Source organism: Heliangelus exortis, chromosome 3 (assembly GCF_036169615.1).
Source record: "Heliangelus exortis chromosome 3, bHelExo1.hap1, whole genome shotgun sequence".
In the NCBI taxonomy this organism is placed as follows: domain Eukaryota; kingdom Metazoa; phylum Chordata; class Aves; order Apodiformes; family Trochilidae; genus Heliangelus; species Heliangelus exortis.
Window position 1 is genome coordinate 82,319,523 of NC_092424.1, and position 26,906 is coordinate 82,346,428.

Sequence of the window (26,906 nt, forward strand, 5' to 3'; positions counted from 1 at the left end):
AACCTCATGCACAGGTACCTCTTCCACATTTCCAGGGTCATCTTCAACCTGAAATGAGTAAAATCTTATACAACAAAAAGCAGGTTTCATACAACTGTAAACACTGGCAATCATTTATTCAAGCATTTAGCAATGGAATCTGCCCATAGTTTATGTTTTGGCACTTAAGCCTGAATGCAACATTACTGAAACATCACCTAACCCTTAGCCCAGAGTCTGCTGGATGACAAACACCTTGTAAGAGCCTTACTGACCTGAGTGCCCCAGGCAACAAGTGTCACATCACTGCCTGTCTGTAGCACCTCAGCTTGAGACAGTGGAATGTTGTAGGGCTCCACAGGAACCTGTTCCACTGAATAAATAAAAACAAAGGGGGAAAAAAACATTAGATTCCTTTAGCGTTCAATTTTTTTCATGAAATTATATACTAAAAACTTTCTTCAGTATGAATGCCATCTAAAGCAAGAGACTGAACTTACACTTTATTTCAAAAGTTTAGCTGTAATTAAAAATATTTTCAACTACACTGTTAAAAATACCTTCAGTGTAGTTGTTTAATTTGTTATATACCACAGCATTAAGATATACATATGCAGAGCAATTATAGTAATAGTACTATATTAGTGTACCCCAGTCAAACTACAGCATCACATTTGGAGACTGACAATGCCATAATTTATAAGAAATCTCAAGTAACCACTGCAGTACTCTAACAAGAATCATTCTAAACTCAGGCAAGAAGGAAAAGCTGTGCCAGTACACTTTTGGTATCTACTAAGAACGATGCTCCACAATTTTATCCCTAAACAGAGAGAAATGGTTTCCAGAACCTACACAAAAAATGTGAACTTCTAACTATAGCAGCTTTAAATTTATACTTTTTTTTTTTTTTAAAGCAAAAAATTAAGTTATCTATTCACAAAAACAACATCACAATTACAGAGGCAAAAATGAAGCACCTTGTCTTCTGTAAGGCACCTAGGGCAGTTCCACTCAAAGCCCATTCACCAGTTTTCAGATGGAAACACATTAGGTCAGTTGAGCTAGTTTTGAGTCAGTGCTCCAACACGCTAGACATTGAATAGTTTAATGATTAAAAGTGTGATAAAACATACCTAAATATTGCATTTTAAAAGAAATACTGCTTTGATCTAAAGTTGAGCTTGCCTATGCATCAGCGAGTCAAGTAATACTTCTTCAACAAATTCAAGTGATAAGTGGCAGTGGAAATCTTTCTGAAGACACAAAAACAACTTCTAAACAACACTTCTTGTTACCATATTTCATAGTTCATAAAATAGCTCCTGAGTCCCTGCTGAACAAAATTGCTTCTTGAAGTTATGATAAAGAATACTACTTAGTGATACCAGCAAGAGAAATTTAGTGTTTTGCATTTTTCCTTCATTGGTATGGCAGATCAAATACATGCAAAATGACCTAGGGCTTTTTTCCTGGCTTCTAAGTTGTATTTATAACTTTTCAATATATCAAGTAGTCATTTTTTTATTACAGGAGATTATTTTTATAAATTTTTGTTCCCAGCATCATACATAAAATCTACAAATTTCACAGAACCACGGAACAGTTGAGGTAGGAAGTGACCTCTGGAGATCACCTAGTCCAAGGCCCCTGCTCAGAGCAAGGTCATCTAGAGCCAGGCATTCAGGGCCATATCCAGTTGGGTTTGGAGTATTTCCATGGCCAGAGACCCCACAACCTCTCTGGGCAATCTGTTCCCAAGTCTGACTACCATTCACAATAGAAAATTTTTTGCCTATGCTTACATTAAAGATATTTCACTTCTCTTGAACAGGCACAGAGGATACATCCACAGTAGCTAAATATTTCTTCCTAAACATACAACATGAACTTTTTATAAGAATAATTCAACACCACATGTCCATTCAATCACAAAAAGAAGAAAAAAATATTTTAAACACAAGGTGCTTTTAAACATAGCACAAGATCATTTATTTTTGCAAAGTACTATTTTTAATGTACTAAAATGTCAGTTATAATTTCTTTGAGTGACAAGTGACTAAAGGAATAAAGGAAAGAAAGAAAGGGAAAGGCACATCCAGTCCTTGATCACTGCACATTCTTGGATTACAGTAAAGCAAACCAGGCTTCAAGGTTTTGTACATCATAAAACCCTCTGGGCAAAAGAAAGCAGAGATGCTGGAAGATAATGAAACCTGCAACCATACTAATTGGCACTGCATAACTGTCCTTTTCATGGCACTGTTATCTATTTGAGACCTGGAGACCAAGAACACTGTGAAGATGCCACCAGACCTTCAAATGGAAATGCAGGCAAATTGGTATGAATGAGAATGTTTTCAAGTGGGATGCACCAGAGGAAAAACTGGAAAGTGTATGTGATACAAAAAGACCCCCTTCTCTGTGTAACTGTCTTATCCACACAGGGAAATTAAAAATTAAATAAATTAATTCATTTCTTACTATAGGCAAACCATTCTGCAACAAGATGTCCATTGGATGACCTTATCTAAATTCCAACACTTCTAAATACAAAATTCAGTTTGTCAGAAATACATAGGGAACTCTAGATTTGACAGGATTTTATACAAATGCCTCTGCCTCTCTCCACTAACAATTGAAAAGTAGCAAATGAAATTATTCTGTGCATATTCTTCCATAATAATTAATGAGACAAATAAGATAAATGCAATTTTTAAGTCAAATATTTCAAATATAGATTTTAAATAAAACAATGAACAAACACTTGCAATTACCAGGGAAAAAGGGCCATAATGTTAATTTTAAGAGGCTGCACCATCTGCTGCTTTTTCTAAAAGAGCAATCTGACCAGCAAAAAGAAAACACGTTTTCTCATCTTACCTGTCTTGTCTCTATAACAACCATTGATGCAAGTCATATTTATTTCTACACCACTCATGTCATATATAGTACAATTAAATGAAACTGAAAAGGTCAAAAAACATCAGAGTAGGTTCTTCACAAGATGTCTGAACCCGATAATGTCAAGGTGACTCATCTTTTCCTTTGATTCATAATCATTATCTGCTCTTGACACTGCACAGGCCGTTAACTATTTTTATAAATCAAAGGCACCTTTTTCTTTTTAATTCAGATATTTTCTTAGTATCTCTGGCATTTAGGAGGATGTCACCATAGCACTTCAATAACATTGTAATCTCACAAACCAGCAAGAAAATTCTCTCTATATATGCTTACTTGAATATTTAACTCTGGAATTTTACCCAGAAAGGTTTACATTTGTTTGCTCCTTTCCATTTCGTAGAAGGCAAATAAACATACACAAAAGCTCTGATGACCACTGTCTGATGTCTGATGACTGATGTAGAAGAGAGCATGAGCTTGCTAAGGGGTGTCTGGACAAGGATCTTTTCAGTGTGAAAGGACATAACAGGAAGAGGGAGAACCATAAGGAAGAACATATAGGGACACAAACTTTACCAACATATTATGAGAGGCAGTAACAAGAACCAAACCTACTCAGTCCCACTTATTGCTAAGGGTATGGGGAATGCAGGAGCATTTCTTTCAGTAAGATTACCTGATGGAGGACCTTGTTAAATGGGATGATCAGGAAAATGGAGAAGCTATAAACAATATACAGAGACACAAAACCTGAAGATAAACAGACATATCTGTTTATAGGGGGTTGCACATCAGAGCTAGTGCAGAATTTGAAACTCATCAACTGTATTTAACTCAAACACAATAGACAGATCTCTTCTGTAACTTTTACAACTTACTATTAGCAGACATGCAGGCAAAGTTGAAGACTTAAATCTCAAATCCACTCCTTCCTTTCAGTGTTATTAGGGCTCTTGGACAGGTAAGGTCTGAGTTACTTTTTGAATGAACTGGAAAATTCTTCACTTTGAAAGCTGCCTTTTCTCCTCTGTCCACGGTGGGAATGTTGTGAACTTAAGGCAATGTTACTCCAATACCACAGATAACCAAGGTGAAAATTTAAGGCTCTTGTAGCTTGTGTGGGCAAAGGCATAGAAAACATTCATATAGAAATGAACTTTCATTTAATAGCACAGTTTATCTGTGCTGATCTGTGGTTCATTTGGGAAGACATCCAGCTACATTCATTATTTTAAAAAAAGCAAGAAATCACAGTATCAATGTGATAGTCACATGGAAATATTTTGTGCCACGGCCCCAATTCCCCTTAGAAATTTTATGCTTATGAAGATGAGGTTGGTTATTGACCAGCACATAACCACATCAGCCACTGCTTCAGCATGTCTCTACTCAAGATTTCAATAAAAGGCAGATTTATGTTCACTAAACAATTCAGCAATTACTTTCCTTGTCATTTCCTCAAACAAAGAAACTTCCCTTTATTCTCAGAAGCTGTGTCATATTAATGCTCAGCCATCCATTTCACTATTAAAGCAAGTATTTATTAACTTTAACTCTGCATTTGTGACTTGTAAATACTTGGGGGAGGGGGAAGGGTTGTTTTAAAGACACAGGAATTTTAAACTTACATTTTTTCTTTATTCAAAAGGACTCTAAGCCTCAAATTCTAAATGAAGAGTCAGAGGTCTTTGCTGCTAAATTCAGTAAGCTCTCAAAACACAATAATCTTAAAAGGAACACAATACCCATTTGGGTACATCACATCACACTAAAAATAGTAGCAATTTAAAAATACATTGCCAGTGGCAACTCAGGGTCTTCTTTGAAAATAGAAAAGCAAATAAGCAGTTTCCCAAATAAATATTCAATTTCTTACTTATTCTGCTGTTTTTGTAGCATTGATATCTGCTTTCTAAAACTTTCTCTTATTATTCTTTTGTTCTCTTCTCTAGAAAGAGGATAAATCTACTAACAAAATGGATGCACTGATGGAAAAGTGTTGTTAAAAGGTTAAAAGTACAATACATTTTGTCCTTTGCTTAACTTCAGACCACACAACATCTAAATTGGATTGTTGGATTGAAGCACAGTTTTTATATAAAGCTATATGACACAGAAACACTGAAAGTAAAAGGTAAGTGATGGCTTGAGTTCTGTTTTACCAGTTGTTCACCCAATGATCTTCACACTCAAAGTTTGTTTTCACCCATTATCTGTTCTCTGTCCAGTTTCTCTAGTCCAAAGTAGTAACAAGGTCATTTTTACAACCAACTCAAGCAGTTTAATCTTCAAATCAGTTATGCATAATGATAGCTGTTAAAACTTGTTTGACCCATAAAGTGTACTATGACTAAAAGAAATTTTGAAAGTAAGGGCAACCATCCACTCTTCAACATTAGATTAAAACCTACAGGAACAGATTTTTGAGATTTTTAGAAATTAACCACATGCAACAAATTTTAAGTTTGGGAGAACTGTGATGATAATGTTCAGTTCTTCTGGAAAAACAGACTTATATGGAAACCAAGTTAATACCTGAAGTTATCTAAAAGAAAGTAGATTGAATTCTGTCAACTTTATACGGGAATTTGATAAAGGATAATGCCTCTGTGTTCAATTTATTTTTTGGTTTTTTAACCTAAAACTACACAAAATACTCCTCTTCCAAAGTTAACTGAGCATGAATCATACTGTAAATGTAATAAATCTTATTTAATTTTCACAGTTCCTCTAAGAACACAACCCCCACGCATAGCTAGAGATAAAACAAGTCAAGACTGCTGCTAAAACAAAAGAATACAAAAAAATTGTTGCTTTATTGAAGTCACAGGATATAAATCTTTACCTGCAGCTCTGTAAAGTATTTTAGGTTCAAAGAATATGCAGGGATTTTTGTCCTCTATGCATGAAAGCAGCAGTCCTTTGGCCTGAAGAGGACTCCTTGGAATAACAACCTGTAAAAATATTTTTAAAACAGTTAATTTAAACTACAATTCTGCTAACAGCTTCTGCAATTAACATTAAAAACCAAGTAACTATATGCTTTAAATAGACCTATGTACAGATTGAACAGTTCTTAGAAAGTGAATTAACATCAGTGCTACATTACTAATACACACTCGTAAAATTTGAATTTCATTTTGTCTGTTGATAAGACTTGAATAGCTGCCCTTTACACCATGATTTAAATACTAATGGACTCCCTCCTGATAAGGCAGAACATTTTAAAAATAGCATTTTGATGTAGAAGGAACAGAAGTCAGTCAGATAATTTTTTTAAAAAGTTTAGTATAATTAATGTAGATGTATGACCAAAAAAAATTCAGCTGAGTGATCCTCAGTTGCTTGAGTAAATATCCATTAGAGCAGGCCTGGAAGGTATCCAGCTCTAGTCTATTAAGTTTTGAAGACTGAAAAGTGAAGCAGCTACTTAAAGTTGGCTGCCTTTGCTTATGGTGAAAGCCTGAAATTTGTTCAATTTAGAAATTAACAAATACCAAAAAATACCTGAAACTGTTAGCAAGCAAAGAGAAAACTAAGCAATTCCTCCAGATGTTACCTGAATACATGAAAGGGAAAAGTTGAATTGATTTGCCACTCTCATGAGACCCCACCTGAGTACTATGCCCAGCCTGGAGCCCCCAACAACAGGATGGACATGGAGCAGCTGGAGCAAGTCCAGAGGAGACCCACAACAATGATCAGGGGGCAGGAGCATCTCTCCTATGGAGACAGACTGAAACAGACGTGACTGCTCAGCCTGGAGAAGAGAAAGTTCCTGGGAGACTTCCTAGCAGCCTTCCAGTACCTGAAGGGGCCTAGAGGAAAGCTGGGAGGGACTTGTTACAAGGGCAGGTAGAGATAGGTCAAAGGATAAAGGCTTTAAATTGAAAGGGGGTAGATTTAGCTTAGATATTAGGAATAAATTCTTTAGTGTGAGGGTGGTGAGACATTGGAACAGGTTGTCCAGGGAAGTTGTAGATGTCCCCTCCCTGGAAATGTTCAAGGCCAGGTTGGATGGGGCTTTGAGCAACCTGGTCTGGTGGGCATTGTCTCTGCCTACAGCAGGGGGGTTGGAACAAGATGATCTCTGAGGTGTCTTCCAGCCCAAACCTCTCCATGATTCAATGAAAATACCCAACTGATGGATGTTAGTGCAGCTCCTTAGGGATCATTTTTAGGAAATACTTCATTTATTTACCTTAGTTATGTACAAATGTTAAGTCAGAACACAGTGAAGAAAACTATTCAAAAGCTGAAAGTCAGTACCACTACAGATGGTGATACTAAAAAGACTTAGTTCACATGGACAGGTAAGTTGTATATTTAACTTAGCCAGGAACAAATTTAAGCTGGAAATGAAACAAAAGCTTCTAGCCTTGATGGTATTCTGGGGCAGTCTTACTACGGAATGGAGAGAGTTACTACAGCAATTTCAAAATACAGTCTTATTCATTAAGACATATACCCTCATAACAATAGACAAAAGATATCTTCCATCTAGCAGTGTCCTAGTTACCCCAACAAGCCCTGTCTTAAGTACTAATGATTACAATCCTTTCCCTGAACAGCCAGAGTTGTGCAGCCTCCTTTTTGCTTGGGAATTCCAAACTTCACCTTTCACTTTATAAAAAACTCACCTTCCAGTTAAGAAAAACACAAAATAAAAATCCTAAATCAGAAGCCTCCTACAGTTTTGAAAACTGCTCTTCCCAAAGATCAATCCTACCCTTCCCAATTTGTAACATATGACCTTTCTTCCTATAGTTTGGAGACAATATGCATAGATGCAATATTTTGCAATCTGCAAATGCATCTGAACCACAAGCTCATTTGGGTTCTTTCAAAACAGGGCCTGCAGCCTTGAAGATAAAACCCTAAGTGTTATTAACTGCATTAATGAACAGCTTTACAAAAAGTATTAGAAGAACAAAGATACAAAATTCAACAGATAGGTTAAACTACTACCTCTCTATGCATCAAAAAATAGTATATTGTTCCATCAGTTCCACAGGATTTATTGTGCCCTTTAACTGATGACAGCTGTTAGTGGTAGCAACCTATTTTAGTACTTTGCCCAAGGAAAAATGCAAGGGAAAAACTAACATGAAGAAAAATCAGAGATGAGAGAAAAGAAATTAGATTACCTAGAGTGATTAAATTTTATTTATTAATTAATTGAATTACCAATTAATTGGAATTACCAATTAATTACCAAATTAATTGAATTACCAATTTATTAAGAAGACTTAAGCACAGTAGAGTACAAGTTTGCTATATATTAGAAAGGGTTTTAATCACCAGAGAGGACCACTATATCTCAGGACTTGGTTATCTTGTGCTTCTACATGATAATAAACTACATGAGTTTTTAGACTAGCTCAAGAAACCATTTGACTCAATTACTTGGCAAAACAACTCGGGAAATATTTAAGTTCAGAATAGGAACACCTCAAGGATCATACAGAACACCCAAAAAAAAAAAATGTGGTTTTCTCAAATACCATGAAATAAAATGTTAATATATAAGATTTTTAAGTGAAATAATTAGGAGAAATGGCTATGGCCTCCTTGTATACAAGTAATAGTTGAAGTTTTAGAACTCCAAAATCATATATAGACAATAGTTTAAACAGCAGGTAAGCAATGAACATGTGTTTTCAGCATAAAAATACTGGTTTTGCTTGAGTATTCCACATTAATCAAGCTATGAGTCATTTCTCAATGAACTGGATGCCAGTTAACAAGGAAGTACAAGTCCATTGACAAAAACTTACTCAGAAAAAAACAGAACTGCCAAATAAGTGTTCTCAGTCTGAGGCAACTAGATCCCACCCCTCCTCTTCTCCACAGAAGTTACCCAAATTCTAGTAATTTTCGTTTCAAGGGATGCCACCACCACGACCACCACCACCTCAAGATAAAAAGCTTGCCTCAAACTATCATTCAGAGAATCACAGAACATTTATGGTTGGCAGGGACCTCTAGAGTTCATCTGGTCCAATGCCCCTCCTCAAGCAGAGCCACCCGGAGCAGCTGCTCAGGACCATGTGCAGACAGCAAGGATGTCACTACCTGCAAGGATGGAGACTCCACAGCCTCCCTGGGCAGCCTGGGTCAAGTGATTCTTTGTGTTCAGACAGAACCCCTTGTGTTTCAGTTTGTGAACACTGCCATTTACATAAATTAATTCAATAATGCACTTAAGCAGACAGGTGCAGAAAGGGGAAAAAAAAAAAAAAGTTACTATTTATTAGTGTTAGTTTTTAGTTTGTCATACTGGACACAGAGCAGATGTAAAATGTATGGTTTTAGTGCAAAAAGCACACAACTACAAAATGCTATTTCTATTAAAGACTGCTTCAATAATGGCTATAAATTCTCACTTAACACAGGTTTAGTCTTACAACTTGAAATTTTCTTTAGAAGTTTTTAATTAGCATATTCAGATATTTTGTTGTGGACTGACTTCCATTCTTCTTCCCCTGTCTGCATCCGGAATTATTGCTAGTCAGATCCATTAGAAAACATACAAACAAATCCAAACAAAATAATCTTCATAAAATAAGTGTTACTGTACCTTTATTCCAGGACAGTGAGCAAAAAAAGCCTCTGGACTTTGAGAGTGATACAATGCACCATGACCCACACAGCCCCAGGGGGCTCTGATTGTGAGGCTTCCACAATTAAAGAGATCTCCAGAGCGGTAACGATATTTTGCTGCTTCATTTACAATCTAGGAAGATTTATATACAAAAGTAACATAACATTCAGCACAGTACATTTAGTTATGAATCATAAAGTCTTTAAAATACACGAGATGGAACCACATCATCTGCACCATGCATGAGATTCAGAGGACTGAATTAGAAGCAAAGGAATCCTGTAAATCAGTGGAAAAGCAAACAACTTCCAAGGCAAATGAAGCAATAATTTAGTGTGTTCAAGATGTCTCAGGAGTAGCCATATAACCCAGTTGTTCCCCCATTCCCATACTGTCAGTCAGCCCAGTTCAAATGTGTAATTTGTTCTGTGGACACACAGCCGTCTGCAGCCACGCAGAGAAGTGAGAGATGGTGTTGGGAAGACACAGCCTGAGCAACTTAAGGCTGCTGAAGCCAAGACAGCCACAAAACCAAAACCAGACATTTGCTTCAAACCATGTCTTTAATTTCCATTATTTAATGAGCCTTCAAACTAGCCTTGGTGCCTTCCTGTTTACTTAAAGCATGTGTAAATATTAGTAATACAGCTGTGGATATATTTGCAAAAATTACACACTCAAACCAACTGTTAGTGCTAACAGAAGAGTAATTTAAACAGTCATGAGATTTCTTTACTTCTCTCAAATTTATTAATACTAACCTGATCAAATGCTGGAAAAATGTAATCTGCAAACTGAATTTCTGCAATGGCTGTAGAACCTGCAACAGCAACTCCAATACCAAAGCCAACAATTCCTTGTTCACACAAGGGGGTGTTGAAAACTCTATCTTTACCTATTAAAAAACAAAAAAACCACAGTTCTTTTAACACACCAGCTCTAATTAAAAAAACACAGCCCCAGAAATACACAAGTTACTTGCAATTAAGTAGCAGCTCTTTAGATGGGTGTTAGAGGTGAAGGAACAATAGAAAACCATTACAGATAGATACTTTTAACTTGTCTCAGCTCAGAAGAAGACAAGGAGAAACAAAATTAAAGGTAAGAACAGTTTCTGTATCTCACAATCTTCTTATCACTGCAAGGAAAGTAATTTGTTCTGATTTATAATAGAGATAAACATTCATACCCCTCTCACTTTTACGGGAGGGAGCGAAGAATACCTAAGCATCCTAAGCATTAAAAAAAAAAGAAGCTTCCTGTAAAGAAAATTATTGTTGATTCAGATTTGTTTAGGCACTCAAAACTAACTGTCCATACTGAAAGGCAGATAGAGCTAAAACAGCATCAGTATGAAAATATATTGTCTTTTACCATACTCTCTTGCAAGGTAAGGCTGCCCTTGAATTTGGTTTGTCTCCAAGACAAGAGAAAAAAAGCTGTTCATGGTATTGGAGACACAAGACTGGAAATCATGTATTTTGGGTTTTGTATCCTCCCTGAGGGAATGCAAAAGGTCATTTTGGCCCCAACATATTTCTGTGTCACAGGAATTCCAGCTCTCAAATATTCATCAATCTAACAGATGGCTGAAGATGAAATTGTTTAGCTCATGAAATTAAAAGCAATTTCCTCTGTAAGACATTTACAATATTTGCCAGCAGTACTGTACTCCCTTGGCAGATAAACAAAAAGAACCCAGTTATACTATTAAATTTTCCCTTTAGAACACTGGGAAATAGATATTAGGTTTCTATAGGAATCCATTGTGCATGAATTTGCCAAAACTTCAAACGGGATGGAATAAAGTAAGCACAGAGTACACCGGTGGCTATGAAATAAAACTAAATAAAAAACCAAATAAATAGCTAAAAATACTAATAAAGTAATACTTAGGCAAGTTTTTACTATGAAGACTCCTAATTTCAATATCTGCAAGTTAAACCTGGGTAAGGGAAGCTAACAAAAGGTTTTAGAAAGGGGTGACAAGAACCATTGTCCACAGCTGTATTTACAATATACCAAAGGGAGACATATTTTTAAAAACTTTCAAATATACATCTTTCATCTTCACACATCACTCAGCAAAGCATTCTCACTGCTTTTACCCTGTCCACATGCTCTACCTGGTATTTTCAGTTTCATAATTCAAGAGTTACTTTGTTGTGGGTTGCTCTGTTTTTCTTGAGGTTTTGTATATTTGTTTTGAGGGGATTTTTTGGTTTTTTTAAGTACCAGTAATCAGGTTCTTGCTTTTACTCTGCCTTCTTCTCTTTTCTCTCCAACAAAGGAGGTGTCTCTAACACACAATTCACTTAGAGCAAGTGGGAAAAATAAAGGCTACCAAATGATACTACAGTATTAGTGGTGGCAGTAAAGCTACACAAGCCAACACAAGCCCAAAGGGCTACCACAACTGCAGGAAACACCACAACCTTGCATACAAGAAAGGAAAGGTTTCCAAACACCTTAAAGATTGTCTTTTTGAGGGGAAGCACCATTTTCTTAAAATAGTTATTCCCAACTTGTATTGCTTCTTGTTTGAAACAAAAAAATCCTTGCAATTTTGAGTACATTTAGGATCCATGCACACTGGGCTGCTTCTTATTTAGAAATAAACTTCCAAGAAACTTTTTAAATTCTTATGACTTTCCCTGCTATTGCTGCTGGTGATAAATGTTACCACAGTTCTCAGTAATTAAAAATCAATTCCAGATTAAGAAAATTATTGAAAGCTCTTGAAAGAAAGTGGTGTTCTGTTGTCCAGATGTCAAACACACCCAATATTACCCTGATCAACTCTGAATCACAGCAAAGTACCTTACAGATCAGACAACATTTTACAAGTCGAAAAACCTGCCAGGTATCATTTCCAAGGCATATGAATCTCAGTAATTTCCAGATGTGGCTCATCTCTGCTTTGTTTCTCATCTCCTCAAAGAAAAAGAACCTCTGCAGGTACTGTGCTCAAAAGTTCTTCAGACTTAAAAATGGCATAAGAAGTGAGACAGGCAGAAACTCTGTAGCATTGCATTTTTCTTATATCATCAGCATCCTGAATTAATGCTACCACTCTGCATATTTTGATTCTTCCTTTACTAGTACTATCAACGTGTCTTGGCAATACAACTGCATGAACACAGCCCCAGTGGTGAAAGATTTTCATTCAAAGTAGCAGAAAGACAGAATGCTCTGGAAAACCCAGGATGAGGGAAGACTTCTACAGAAAATGTCATTTATTTTTATTGTCCTTGTAAATTAAGGTATATCACTTCTGACAATCATCAGTTTTGTCTTCGCTTAAAGTCCCAGGAATTAACAAAAATCAGTTCATAAGGCTTCACAGAGGAATCAACTCTTCCCTTAAAAGCTGACAGGAAGGGAAGATTTCAGTCACATCTGTCCCATGCTCTCCCATGCAGCCTAAGAAATCTTGGCTCTCAGGGCTTATGTGTGAGCAGAATAAAAATTTTAAAAATCCCTAAGAACTTCCCCAAGCTGAGATCATACATAGCTTACCTAACCTTAATTTTAGCAGATTTTTCAGAGTACACTGGAATTACCTTATACATTAGTTGTATAAGTAATTTTATATAATGACAGAAAATTGGAATGTACTTGAACAATCCTGTGAAAAAATCCATCTCATAAAAACTTGAAAACTTGTTGTTTAATATCAATCTGTGATAGGTGAATATATTTAAAAGTATGTTAGATCTACAGCACTAGCTTGCCCCTCTATGATTCAGAATATGAAAGACATCCTAACAACACTGTTGAAGTACAATTGAGATATTAGAGGCAGCATCCTGCTGTTGATGGAGTATGATGAAATAAATGAAGTGGAAAATCAATAGATGTGAAATACAACGTGACAGCTATAACATGATCATCTTGAAGCCCCTAACTTGGCCTTTGAGAATTAAAGGCATAATCCTGAAGTACTGTGACTTAATACACTTAAGAAAGAGTCAAGTAATTGTCACTGAATTAAACTGACAGCTCAGAAATGGTTATGATTTTACACGTACAACATTAACACTGATCCCTTCTTAAAAGCAAAATCTAAAGCACTTTATGCTTCATCAGATAAGAAAAGAAGCTTTGGTTAGAATATCAACAGTTGAATTGGGTTGGGTTTTTTTATAAAATTTAGCCTTTTAAGACAAAATGATAGACAGATCCATAGGATTAAAAAGATTAATTAATTTCCCTAAACATTTAAAATTTTATGGCATGGCCCTAACCACCCATCTTTTTTTAAGCAATATGAAAATCACTATGGAAACAAATACAAGTCATTTAAACACTGAAAAAATCAAAGGCACTAAAGCCTATTAATTTTTATCTAATTTATTTCACATTTTTTACTTTTCATATTTTGAAAAAAGAATGTGAAAAGGAAGTAATTTTTTATAAAGAGCCATACATGTCATCCTTTGCCAACCATCCACTTAGTCAAAATCTGACTGAAGTGAACAAATAACCCAAAGATACTTTGTCTTTCCATATTTCATTTTCATACCAATGAAGAAACGCTTCCTAAAATGTAGTCTCTTATTTTTATTTATTACCTGCATCAGCCATACAGCTCAAAACAAGCTAATACAAAATGCAAGAGCTAACTTGTCCTCCAGGTGAAAACAGTACCTCTACGTTATCTGAAACCAGGTGCATCAGCCTTTGAAAAAAGATGTTATGCTGGTGCCCATTTCAATTTACCTGCCTGAATTTATAAACATCCCTAGTTTCATCCACCTAAACAGGATGGTGTCCTTTTTCCAAGTAGTAATGGAAGGAATATGGCAATCAGGTCCATGTGAAAAAGGATGATTCTTCCTGCCTCCCCGCCCCAATAACTCAGGAAAAAGATGAAATGCATGTTAAACAAAATAACAAATGCACCAGAAGTGTTCCCTAATAAGGTAAATCTGAAAAGACTTTTTTAAAAAATAAAGAAAAAGCACAAGTAATTTTAAAACAATTACTTCATCCTCTCTTATCAATTTTCACTTAAATGAAAAAAAGATTGATCTTCGTGATTTTAAGAACAGGGAGGAGAATGACCCACAAATGTTCAAACCACCACTGATCCTCTCTGCCTACGGGGCAACAACTTTAAAGCACTCTTACAGTTCTCAGCTTCCCAGAATAAAAAGTTTCATAGCAACCTAACAGAACATGTTTACAGACATATGCAGCCAATTATTAATGGCTTGTCTTGCTTCATGTTTATTTGTTCCAAGTCATCAGGAAAAAAAATATTTCAGATTTCAGTATCTGCAATGAGACGTGTTCTTACATTAATTTATCTTCAAAATGAGATTTCAAACGTTATTAAAGCTCCTATAATGTTAACACACCACCCAAGGCTCCAACTCAGTAATTTCAACATCACTCTAAGAGACTATGTTGGACAGCTTGGGTGATTTAAGGAGTACTGCAGGTGATTTAGTCAAAAGAGGGTGTTTTGTAGAAGTATTTTAAAAACAAAACATTAGTTACATTTTAAAAAAGCATCTGAAAAGATGTCACTACTGATTAGCAGTAGCAATACACCTGGGCAGCATTTCATTTGTCCCCATGAGCTCATTAACTTCCATTCAAAACATCCATTAGAAGCCAAAAAAAATCCAACAAGCTTAATTTATTCTGTCCTCAATTGCAACACTAATAGATGCATGTTGAAAGAAAAGGAAATCCCAGCAGATTGCCTTCTTTGCTACTCACTGGGGACTTTGTGTAGAAAATTCAAATTGAAAGGACTGATTAAAGACCTGTTCTAATCCCAGAACTTCTAGGATTTTTAATAGATTTACATCTACATAAATCTACTAATTCTAGTCCTCAATTTAACACAATCTATCTAGCATCCAAAGTTTCTTGGTCCTACAGTTCCTTTTAAACCCTGTTTTAGAACTGGTGACATTTGCCATCTTCCATTTATCTGATACTATGGAAGAGGGCAGGCATCACAGTAAGTAGTTTGGTGAATTCATACTCCACTCTTTTAAAGCTGCTGATTTCGTGCAAAACAGTTTAGCAATTCCTTATTAAATTTTAATCAATTTGTTCTGCCTTGTCTACCAATATCCTAGTCACAGTTCTTCAGCTTCAAGTATAGTGGAATGGGTACTGTTCCTCTAAAGTGAGGATCAGTAAAAAAATAGTAGCTTTCCAACTAAATGTACAAACTTCAAATCTACTTGTCCAAAGGAGGGCTTCAGTTTCACAGAGATGGTTTGCCTCTCAATCTTTCATCCTTGCATGCTAAAATGCCATGCCATTGAAAAGGTGCTTTATCCAGAGTTGCCCAAGTAAAAACAGATCATTTCACCTATCTAATAGATAAAAAGTAACTATACCAAAAGGATTTCATATGCAAGTAGCTTATAACTTATGAGCAATTCTACCTTCTGTGTATAGAAAAACACAGTTTACAGGACTGAGCTTTACTCCTCTCCTTTTCTTCTCCAATTCTGTATCCTACAGGAGTTATACAGTCTGAGCCAACATTTGTGTGACCCCAGACATCCCTAGCAGGTGCCAAAGACTTGGCCATAACTCTGCAGTAGCTCAGCCAACTACACGTCTGAGTACCTGGGTCTCTTTACATTTAAAGCAATGTAAAGTCACAAGTCAAATGTAATGAGTTGAAACTGTTCTAGAAGAGATGCATATACCCATAAACACAAAAATCCTATTATCCTTCCAAAAAAGTTCAACATTTAATTAGCTTGGAAAAAAAAAAAAAAAAAAAAAAAAAAAAAAGGAAAACATTCACATTTTTATCAATTAGCATCCAATTCCCTGGCAGATTGTCATTGCTTTTTCTTTAAGTGTTAAAAAAGTCACATTATGGCAACATGATACATCAATTAGTCAAAAAAAGGTACCTAAGAATTCTGTGAGCAATGGAGGGCAGGGTCAGAATGAAGATCTGCAGGTACTAAACTAAAGTAGCTGCATCCTCTTCTGCTGCTGCAAAACCTGCTATCACAGTCTTCTCTGCAATGAAGCAAATGACTTCTAGACATAAGTTTTATAAAGGTCAAATGTCTTTCTGACTCAATTTCACTTGTTCGCAAGAGTCTTAATTACGTTTCACTTAGGAAAAAAAAAAAATCACTATGACAAAAAAAGGTATCCTTCTGAAGTGCACAGTATAGCCCAAAGGAAAAGAAGTGTTCTGACAGGTAACTGGAAAGAACAGGAATTCCTTACAGGCTTGTTTGTCCCACCAACATAACCAGCACTTCTGAAGAGTGCTTCAGGTAAATTGAAAATTAAAAATAGCTGAAGAGTAAGTTTGCTTTTAAGTCTCCCCCAGTGACTAATTCCAAGGCCTTCCTACATTTCAATACACATGAATATTTGAGCTAGGAGTTCTAGCTCAAAGCATTCTCAACACATCATGCTCTTACTCAAGATTTAGTGCCTTTTTTCTTCCAAGAGCTCCACAGATCCAAACTGCACTTTCACCTCCTCTTCCCCAAGATTTCCTTAGGAGAAAAGCATGTTTCCTGCATTTTCCATTTAATCCTCACTCTAGAAGACCCTAAACAGTACTGGAGTCAGAAGAACAGCAAAGTACAAATAAAGTGTTAGCATGGATGGTAACAAACCTCCTCAATTAGCTACAAACTCATAAGCTACAGTTACTGAATTGTAGGTCTGGAAGGAAACTTGCTTTCTAATTAAACTTAGTAAATTCTTAGTTTTTCACAGCATGAACACAGCATTAAGCATTTACTTAATTGTCAAGCTTATAGCTCTCTAGATGAGGGGGTATTCAAGAAAATTTATTTATTAACAACTCTACTTTCCTGAAGCAAACAGAAAGCTTGCTTTTCTGGCCCTCTCCCCCCCTTCAGATGTTCTATCATTTGTGACAAAGTAGCATCCCACCAAAAGCTAAAGAATAAACCAGAAATATTACAATACATTTTCCAATTATCTGCCTTTCTCAGGGAAGCAGTGAAAACAGGAGGGGTCAGGGAAAGTTAATGAAAAGCTTTGACATAGTTTTGAGTGCTGATAAACCTGCATGTCATTTAATCCTCCCATGATGAAAAAGCAGGCAAGCAGTAGTATAAGCAGAGAACAGATCAGATTCTTCTCATGTACACAGTGATGGGTGAAAGAATAATGCAAAAAGGGAGGCATTATATAAGAGGAAAAAACCTCATTACGACAGTAGTCGAAAGCTGAAACAAGTTGCCCAGAGAGGTTCTGCAAGCTCCTTCTTTGGTCCTATTCAAAACTCACTTGGAAAAGAGAACAAACAACTTTAACAGGCTCTATGTTGAGTAATGATTTAGACCAAATGACCTTCAAGGTCTTTTCCTTCCAACCCTTATTATTTTCTGATTCATTAACAGCCCCAAGCAGGGTTATATGCTGACTGTCCAAACTTTCAATGTCCTACCTGTCCCGCTGATGGAAGCATTTTGTGACATTGATAAAATAGTACTGATTCAGCACCACACTGTTAGAAAAATACTCAATAAGCAGCTCACATCCAAGTGGCAGATTTGCTCACCAGAATTTCTTTTTACTGATGACTATGCAGGTAGTCCACTCCGCATTGACTTCCTTCTGATCATCTTGCTCATACACCCAGCTGTATCAGCCTAAAGGAAAAAAAAGTGCAATGCCTCACTCCACCAAGGCATTCAAGTGTTCCTTCAGCTATGATTAATAACATTCTTTGCTCAACCACAAAAAAAAAAAAAAATTGCTGTGTGAGAAGCACACTTGCAGAAAAGCATAACTGGCGATCAAGTTAGATGTGTGAAGCTACACCAGATGACAGAATGCTCACTTGCAAAAAACACACTCCAAAATTGACATATACCAAACATTTACATGTGGATATAACCAAGGGAAAATATCCCACCGTTATTTAAGCAGTTTAGGTCAATTCCATGCATTTTCAGACTACTTGCAACTTATACAACATGGCAAAAAATCCAATAGGAAAATACACAGCAGTTACCAAAGCTAAGTATCACAACATGCTAAGAAATTCTGCTGTAGGAGTCTGGGAATACTATCTGGATGACAAACCAAGCAATAAGCAAAACTGTCAAAGCACTGTCTCCCACACTTCTCAGTATCAGTACTGTAGAAATACTTTCATGCAAATTTGAAAGCATGCTGGATCTACCCTAAATTGTATAACACCTATTCTCAACACAAGAGCACGAATTTAATGTTGATAAAGTAGTACTCAGTAATAAGGTACTGAGTGACCATAATCTGCAGCAGTGACAAACATCTCAGGAATCTCACTTGCAGCCGTGGCTGTTCCTTGATAATGCAAAGCATGTGCAGGAGAAAAATCAATAAATTGATCTATACTTGTCAAGTTCATACAAGTATGAAAACTTCACCAAGTTTGGACAAATTAAAAAGGAGATCTTGTCTAATAAATGACTAGCATATTGTGTCAGATTGGTCACTGCAAGATGGATGCAATCAAGTTAAATTAATATTAACCTACTCCTCAAAGTGTTGCAAAGCTACTTAGGTAATTGACTGGACTGGGGTGGTTGCCTTGATCCGGTTGACCCCTCCAGGTTTCTAGCACATTACTTCCAAGGAAACTCCGAGTGTTTTACTCCCTGTAATAAACTCTGCAACACCTTCTTAAACCAAAGTGGTGATAATTTCCAAACTCTTGCCACCAACCTGAGAGGCAGAAAATACAGTGGGCATATTAGCCCCATCTGAAGAGTGCAAAGGAAACAGAGGGCATACTGACCACACAGCTAACCAAGGAAATTGAGAATCACTAAATTCCATCTAAGAAACTATAAAGGCACAAAGACTGACATCTAAAACAAGGTGCAAGAACTTTGCTTGCTAAAACAGACTGCAAAAACTAGTTAAGCTCATCAACTCAATCTTGTTCTTTTGCTACATGAAGTTTCATCCTCCTTGACACTACATTACTGAAATATTACTTTTAGATGTTTCACTGCAAGCAAAAATGGAATCTTTCACTTCAGAAATTATGACGTTCAGCAGCACATACATTTTGCCCAGCAACATAACATGAAATATCATTAAAATGTGTTTGAGCAGCCTTCTTAAGTTCCATACTGAATATTAAATTCTACATTCAAAAGTGTATCTCTTATCTTTCTCTCAAACAGGTTTAAAATATACAAGTCTCGAACAAATAAAATAGTTTCGACAGACGTGCTATCAGAACCATCACAAAAATAAAAGCAAAACTAAAATAAAATCTAATTAGCTGTGACACAGACTTAGATCAACATCCCACAGATACAGTGTAAAAGAACATAGTACACTGTATCAAGTTCTCAAATAACTTTTTTTCTGTTCATCTTAAGAAAATTATTGGCTATTTAAGATGAAAATGAACAAAATGTACTATTGTGTAATGAATCTGGAACATGTTCTCCAGATGTTACTGTTCAAAGACATTCATGTAAATCAGAACAAAATCCAGACCTTGCCAAGCTGCTCTGGAAGAACCAGGCAAGCGAGCTGCAGAGTTCTCTGCTTAAATCCGGCCACAAAAAAACAAGAATAACAAAAGTCTGGACTATTTAGGTTTTACTCAACCTATACAAAACTGGTCATTTTTAACTCTGAATAAACTGCTTCACCCTCAGCTTAAGTCCACCATACCAAAAATTCTGAACTACCTAACCCTGCCCCGTGCAATATGTTAGAAAGGAACCCCAGTGCTTCCCCAACCACCCTGCAAATCTGCTTCTGAAGCAGATTTTGTATCTGTTTATTATATAAACTTCTAACTCTTATTTCTTTGGCACCTTTCAGCTGAGGCTTTTTCCTCCCTGTAACAAACATATTGCTGTGTTCTTAAAGCATGCAAAAGACACCATGATTACTGATAAAGGAAACTGACAGAAAAACCTGGGAGCATCTCCTTATCTGTTTAAGGAATACACAACTATTAGTAACTCCTGTGAGGCTGAACACACTACCTTAACTCACTGCACTATGGGCTCCAACCAGCCCATCCAAATTGTGTTCTTACACTTCTTGCCCTTGCACTGTAATGCTTGGCACCACAGCAACAAACTGAGAACCTCCATTGACAGACTGGTGCTCTCTGGCCAGAAACACACTGTGAAGTCTTTGAAATAAACAATTTCCTGAAATCACTAACAAAAAACTTTACAATATAAACACTTTAAAGTGTTTTATGGATTTTGGAGACAAACTATTATAATAAAAAAAATAAAAGTAAAAAGATACTGGCTACCTCTATTAGCTCAGTTTTAAAAGACTGTCCCATTATTTCATACTACTAAAAGACATCAAGACACTAAGCAATTTTTTTTTAAGCATAACCAATCCTTAGCCAAGAAACTTCACCAAGTACCACAACTATCTGGGGACAGCCTTATCTTCTCAGCCATGTTTTTGGCTGAGAAGATTTTTCACTTAAACACAGAACTTGCCTTCAGGAGTTTTCTACAGCTCAAGCTCATAAAAATCACAGTATTCAAGTAAACACTGTTCTTCAAAGATCAACCACCACAATTTTAGAGAGGCTAATGGCCCTTAGGCATAGCTAGGTACAGCCATCTCTTGCCCAAATAAACAAAACTCCTGAATTATTTTACAGGACTATAAACAAATTACTCAATTACTAAGAATTAAGTGTTCCTGAATATTCACGTAGGTGTTTACACCTTAGACATAAGGTCTACAGAGTAACAACCAGGGATTACAGTGGATCAGGCTTTGGAAATAAACATTATTGCTGCAAAACAAGCTAGCATTATCATGAAATGAATCAACAGAAAACTGTAAGCAGATTTCACTCAGAAAGATCCAGAGTTATTTAGCCAGTTTTGGATGGCCCATATCCTTCAGTCACAGCGGAGTCCAGAGAAAACTCATCAATAAGAAAAAGCTTCAAAACAAAAATAATCCTGCACTGAGACCATGTCTGTAAGGAAGCCAAAGAATCTCCATTACTGAAGGTTAAGAACAGCCTTTGCCAGCTAATCTGTCCCAAAACATACCCTGTGCTTCAGAGATCTAATTCCTTAAGGCAGGCAGAAAGTAGAGGAAAACAAATATGGAAGTAATAAATAAAATAATTTTTAAAGCATCCAGCTGATTGCTAATGTGGCTAGGTCATCCTGACATAAGGATGTTGTTTTCTTGCTATAACTGTGGTTTCATGTGCAGCTCAGTCACTTGCTTTTTGATGTGCCTGAAATTTTCCACAGGGGAAATCTTTGATTCAATTCCCCCCACCCTCATGGGACTCAGTAAAAGCATTATTTCTCTACTTTCCTTTTCTTCTGTAATTTTCCAAATGGCAAGAAAATATCCTGACCAATTGAACAGACACTCATTACCTTAAAATCTGATCCACATCTATTTTACACATTTATTTTTTAAATTGAACAAAAAAAATTAATTTGAACATTAAATTGAACGTTTTGAAAATTAATTTGAACATAAAAAATAAAATACTAATAACTTTATCTGTATGTCTAGCTACATCAAAATACTCAAGCAGAGAATAACTTATAAAACATGCCTATATGCCTTAATACAATAGAGCAATAAAATAATTAAATTTCAAGTTACATTTGTGTATTTATTGTACCCTTTTTACTCCACATGAGGAAATCTGTTAGCTATCAAAAAATGAGTAAGGAAAAAAACTGTAGCTTCTTATTCCTAATTAAGTACTATATGCATGTATGAATGTCTGTAGCCATGCAAGTAATTCAGAATTAATTGAAATGAAATGATCTGGGATCGATTTTGTTTTATCCTACACATAGGGCTGATACCCACTTGGTTCTTACCAAGCTTCATTTTATCAAGTGTCCATCCAGAAAAGAAGTGATTAGTGACTGCACAGCAGCAATGCAACAGAAAGGACACAGGCCACAGGCTGACAATCAACACCACACTGCTAATGAAGGCAGCAAACATCACTCCAGAACATATTAGCATTGTTACACAGAAACTTTATGTTTTCTAATTGATATTGTATGAGAGTATCAGAAGCTGCTGTGAGCAGTACATCTCTGTAAGCCCTGACAAACAAGAAGAGCAGGACAACAATAAAAGAGACCAAACAGAACAGCTAAAAGAAACTATAAATTACAAAAATAAAATCCATGAGTAAAAGACCAGCCAGCTGATGATGGGACATCAGTCCAGAAAGGAAGAAACCCACATTCCTTTTGTCAACTCTGCTATCAGACAGAATATCCCAAACAGTGACAAATGAATCACATGAGTAAAAGACAAATTGATTGCAAAACATTTCAAAATAAAAACTGCAGAATAAAACATTTCTGATGCGTCTCCACAGAAACCAGCTTTGATATCTCAGTCAAATATTTGGGAATAAGTTCAGAAATCCTGAGGGACAGAACTGACAACATCGCTTCTACCCCAGGGCAAACACTCATTCCTGGTGGGAGACAGCACAGTGGCATCCCCCAGAAACTGAACCTTTGAAATAAAAATTCCCACTCAAACATTTACCCACATTTCTACCCACATTCCAAAAAAGCTGCAATAAACAAAAATTGCATTATTCAAGAATTCTCTACTTAAAAGTAAAAAAGCCTCTCTCACACTACTCGTATAGTCCAGAAATAATTTAGAATAGCTCAAGAATTTAAAAAGTAATGCAATCAGGCATCCAAATATTCAGAAATAACTTCAGCATTCACCCAGGTTCCATTGGTTACAGATAGAAAGACATACCATGAAAGAGAAATTAAGGCTGCTCTGTGATAACTGAGTGCACCCCAGGAAGTTGGCAGACAACACCAAGCTGGGCACAAGTGTTGCTCTGCTTGAGGACAGCAAGGCCAAAGAGGAATCTGGACAGGCTGGATCAATGGGCCAAGGCCAAATCTATGAGAGTCAACAAGGCCAAGTGGGTCACAACGACCCCATGCAGTGTCACAGGCTTGGGGAGGAATGGCTGGAAAGTTGTGAAAAAGGACCTGGAGGTGTTGATTGACACTGTGGCATGTGGCCAAGAGGGTCAACAGCACCCTGGACTCTGTCAAAAATATTGTGGCCAGCTTGACTAGAGCAGTGATTGTCCCCCTGTACTGGACACTGGTGATGCTACACCTCAGGTAATGTGTTCAGTTTTGGGCCCCTCACCACAAGACAGACATTAAGGTACTGGAGTGAGTACAGAGAAGGGCAACAAAGTTGATGAAGGAACTGGAGAAGTCTTTTTTAACAATCTGTATTACCATGCCCACTAGAGCATGTTCTGCAGTGCCTCATCTACATGGTATTTAAATACCTCCAGGGATGGTGACTCCACCACCTCCCTGGGCAGTCCGTTCCAATGCTTAATTACTCTCTCAGTAAAAAATATCTTCCCCAGAGCTAATCTAAACCTCCCCTGGTGCAACTTCAGACCACATCCTCTGGTCCTGTCATTATTTACTTGAGAGGGGAAGGCAACACCGACCTTCCTACAACTTCCTTTCAGGTAGTTGCAGAGAGTGTTAAGGTCTCCATTCACTGAACTTAACATAGGTCCTGAAACTGCAGTGACACTCTGCAAGCTTGTCAGGAGAAAGGTATTTTTCCCATTTTAACCTGCTGACCATATTTCTTACAACTATCTTAATCTCTGTTAAGTGGATAATCCAAGATTACTGTCAGAGAACTATAATCAATCATTGTTTGTTACTTGTTTTTCAGATACATTAACAGGAATAAGAAAAGCTGTGACAAGCTCTCATAGGAGATCACAAACACCTAGGAGAACAGTCCCTAAAATGACCTGTGATCTGCTTAACTAATTAAAAGACATAAGGCTCAAAAACTACTTCTGTTCTGAAGGGGAACTGTTAACTCCCTGCCTATCCAAACTTGTAAGAAGCCTTAGGAATAAAAAAACCTAAATACTGGTATTAAATGCTGGTCTTACAAGTTCCGTCTGAAACACAAACATTTTGGCAAGCATAGTAACTTCCCAGATTACAAGTTAAACATAACTGGACTGAAACATACAAACCAAACACAGACATACAAAGAGGTGCCTCTGTGTGAAAGACATCTACCAATAACATCTAAAAACACCCATGGTATTGGGAACCCTGAACACATACACTTGTTAGCACAGGGACATGGATTACTAAAGATGTATGCTACCTTTTGAGATGACTGGCAATAACTCAATCTAAGATTCCAATTTTTTAAATGCTTTAATTTCTTTCATTTCAAAAATCTATGTAGGTTTGCTACCACCTACCCAAAGGTCAAAGGAAGCATATAAACAAACAACAAAAAACCCCCAACACCTCAATGTCCCCAAGGCACAGCTATTACAAAAGACCTGTCAAGTCAATCTTACTTCTGAGGGATTTTTAGAGTTTTAAGCAAGGACTGATTATATTTCACATTCTCAGAATGTGAATCTTAAACATAGTTAGAAGGCTCTTGATCCTTACTCTTCTTTGCAAAGAACAGATTTTTGAAATAGTAGTAAGTGCACATCAGAGCCTCCCTTAAAGCATAGAACAAAATGGTATTAAGACCAAATCTGTGGAGGCCAGTGACTACAGAGACATTCAAGCCCTCAAGCTATGCTTATAAGATGGCAGAAAGAGTGTCCAAGAAAAGAATTACATATAGTTCATTTCCCATGCTTATATGGGCTCAGAATCTTCTCTTTTTTTGTCCCAGTAGATTTGATGGGTCTTTCTAAGAGTTACTTAAACAAAACTGGTCCTGCATTCTTCTGAGTGGCCTTCCTTGTCAATCACTGATTCTACTATTCTTGTTCCTCAGTCTTCTATCCACTTCCTTCATTTTTACCTTATCCTCTGCTTTTTACTCTCATTTCTTTACCTCCAGTCATCTAATCCTTACCTCTAATCTCCTCCATATTTTATCATATGGAGATAACAGACCTTTACATTCTGCAACTTTATTTCACACTTCAGGCAGAGCAACAGGACACATGTATTCACATTCCAAGATATTTTTTTCAAATCCATCTGCATACTCAAAGACAAATGTACAGCTGTTTCATTCAGATAGAATTTTCTTCAAAAGACCAGAATAATAATATATTTCCCTTTAAAAATAAGTTTATATATATATATATATATATATATATATATATATATTATCTGTGGTTTTGTATCCTAGGTAATGAAGCAGACTACCAATCTTGCAATTTACATCTTCACTCTAGAGACAGGAATCATCTTCAGGCAGCAGGAAGACATTCACCACTTCAATAAAGATTCTATACAGGTTAGAGTATGCAACCTCCACAAAATGAGGACAATCAAAAACCTGGCAGGGGGTGATGATGAATGAGACAAGAAGTAAAATAAGAATATGTCTTTCAGTGTGCAAGACCAGAGGGAAAGGACAAAGGAAAAAAAAAAAACATACAAGACTTTTTTCCCTTCCCTTATCTAAAAGGAATTCTTGACATAAAAATTTCAAAGTCTACACATTTTCAGGAAATAGGATTATAAGGCAACAGATTTCTAAGCATTCAGTTCATACAAAACACAGTAACACCAAGAGAATGACCATGAGCAGCAAAACAATGTTAGAAAACTGGACTTGCTTATTTTGGATATTGACATAAGATGTATAGGAACAAACTATCCTAAGTGACAGCTATAGAGAAAAAGAAACTTCCAAATATTGATTTGTTTACATATGATTCCTCAATCAAACATCTTCAAACAAAATTCTTTGTTGCATGTAAAAAAGTCAGTGAGCATGACTTCCTTCACTTACTAGTACAGGCCTCTAGTTTTGCTTATATTACAACATTACACTATACCCAGGATTAAATGGCTTTCCTGGCAAAAAAATCATTTTAGACTTGGTAACAGGTTTATTCTAAAAGCAGATTTCTATATCATTCCAGAGAGACTTCAGCAACAGTCTGATAGAAACTAACATTTGTATTGTACTGCTACTGAGGATGAATATATTAGGTTCTCCCTACTATAATATTAGGTGATATTTAGGCTTTGACCTCTGTAAAAGTGTTTAAAAGGGACCAGCAATTTGTATCAAAATAGCTACTTCTAGACATCGACTGCCACCTAGTGATTTTGATTATTGGGGCAGGGGGAAACAACACAAAAACACAACCTACCTTTTCCAAGAGAGGAGGAAGCACATTATTTCCTTTATATTTAACATGAAAATATAGAAACCACCTCCTATTGTACCACTTGTTTCTCCTATTACTATCTTGATGGTAAACACAGGAGGGAAATGGGGAAAGAAGAGTCTGTGTATGTAATCTTCTTTGTACAGGTAAAATCCACTAGATTGCTACTTAATTGACTCTGTTTGGAGTTCCCCCCTATTTTACATGGACTCTAGCTGTTGCAGAAAACAAGCACTGCATCCAGAATTTACT

The 26,906-nt window shown here is 36.4% G+C and overlaps 1 protein-coding gene across 3 annotated transcripts in view; it reads right to left on the bottom strand.

Moving 5' to 3' along the window:
- Nucleotides 1–26,906, bottom strand: part of BCKDHB (branched chain keto acid dehydrogenase E1 subunit beta) — a 111,298-nt gene that overhangs the window by 77,765 nt on the left and 6,627 nt on the right. For all 3 annotated transcript variants that reach the window (XM_071741484.1, XM_071741486.1, XM_071741487.1), the window contains exons 4-7: nt 10,252–10,385; nt 9,467–9,622; nt 5,732–5,840; nt 255–352 (exon numbers count right to left, since the gene is read on the bottom strand). In XM_071741484.1, the coding sequence (XP_071597585.1) occupies nt 255–352; nt 5,732–5,840; nt 9,467–9,622; nt 10,252–10,385 (497 nt within the window). The remainder of the gene's footprint in view (nt 1–254; nt 353–5,731; nt 5,841–9,466; nt 9,623–10,251; nt 10,386–26,906) is intronic.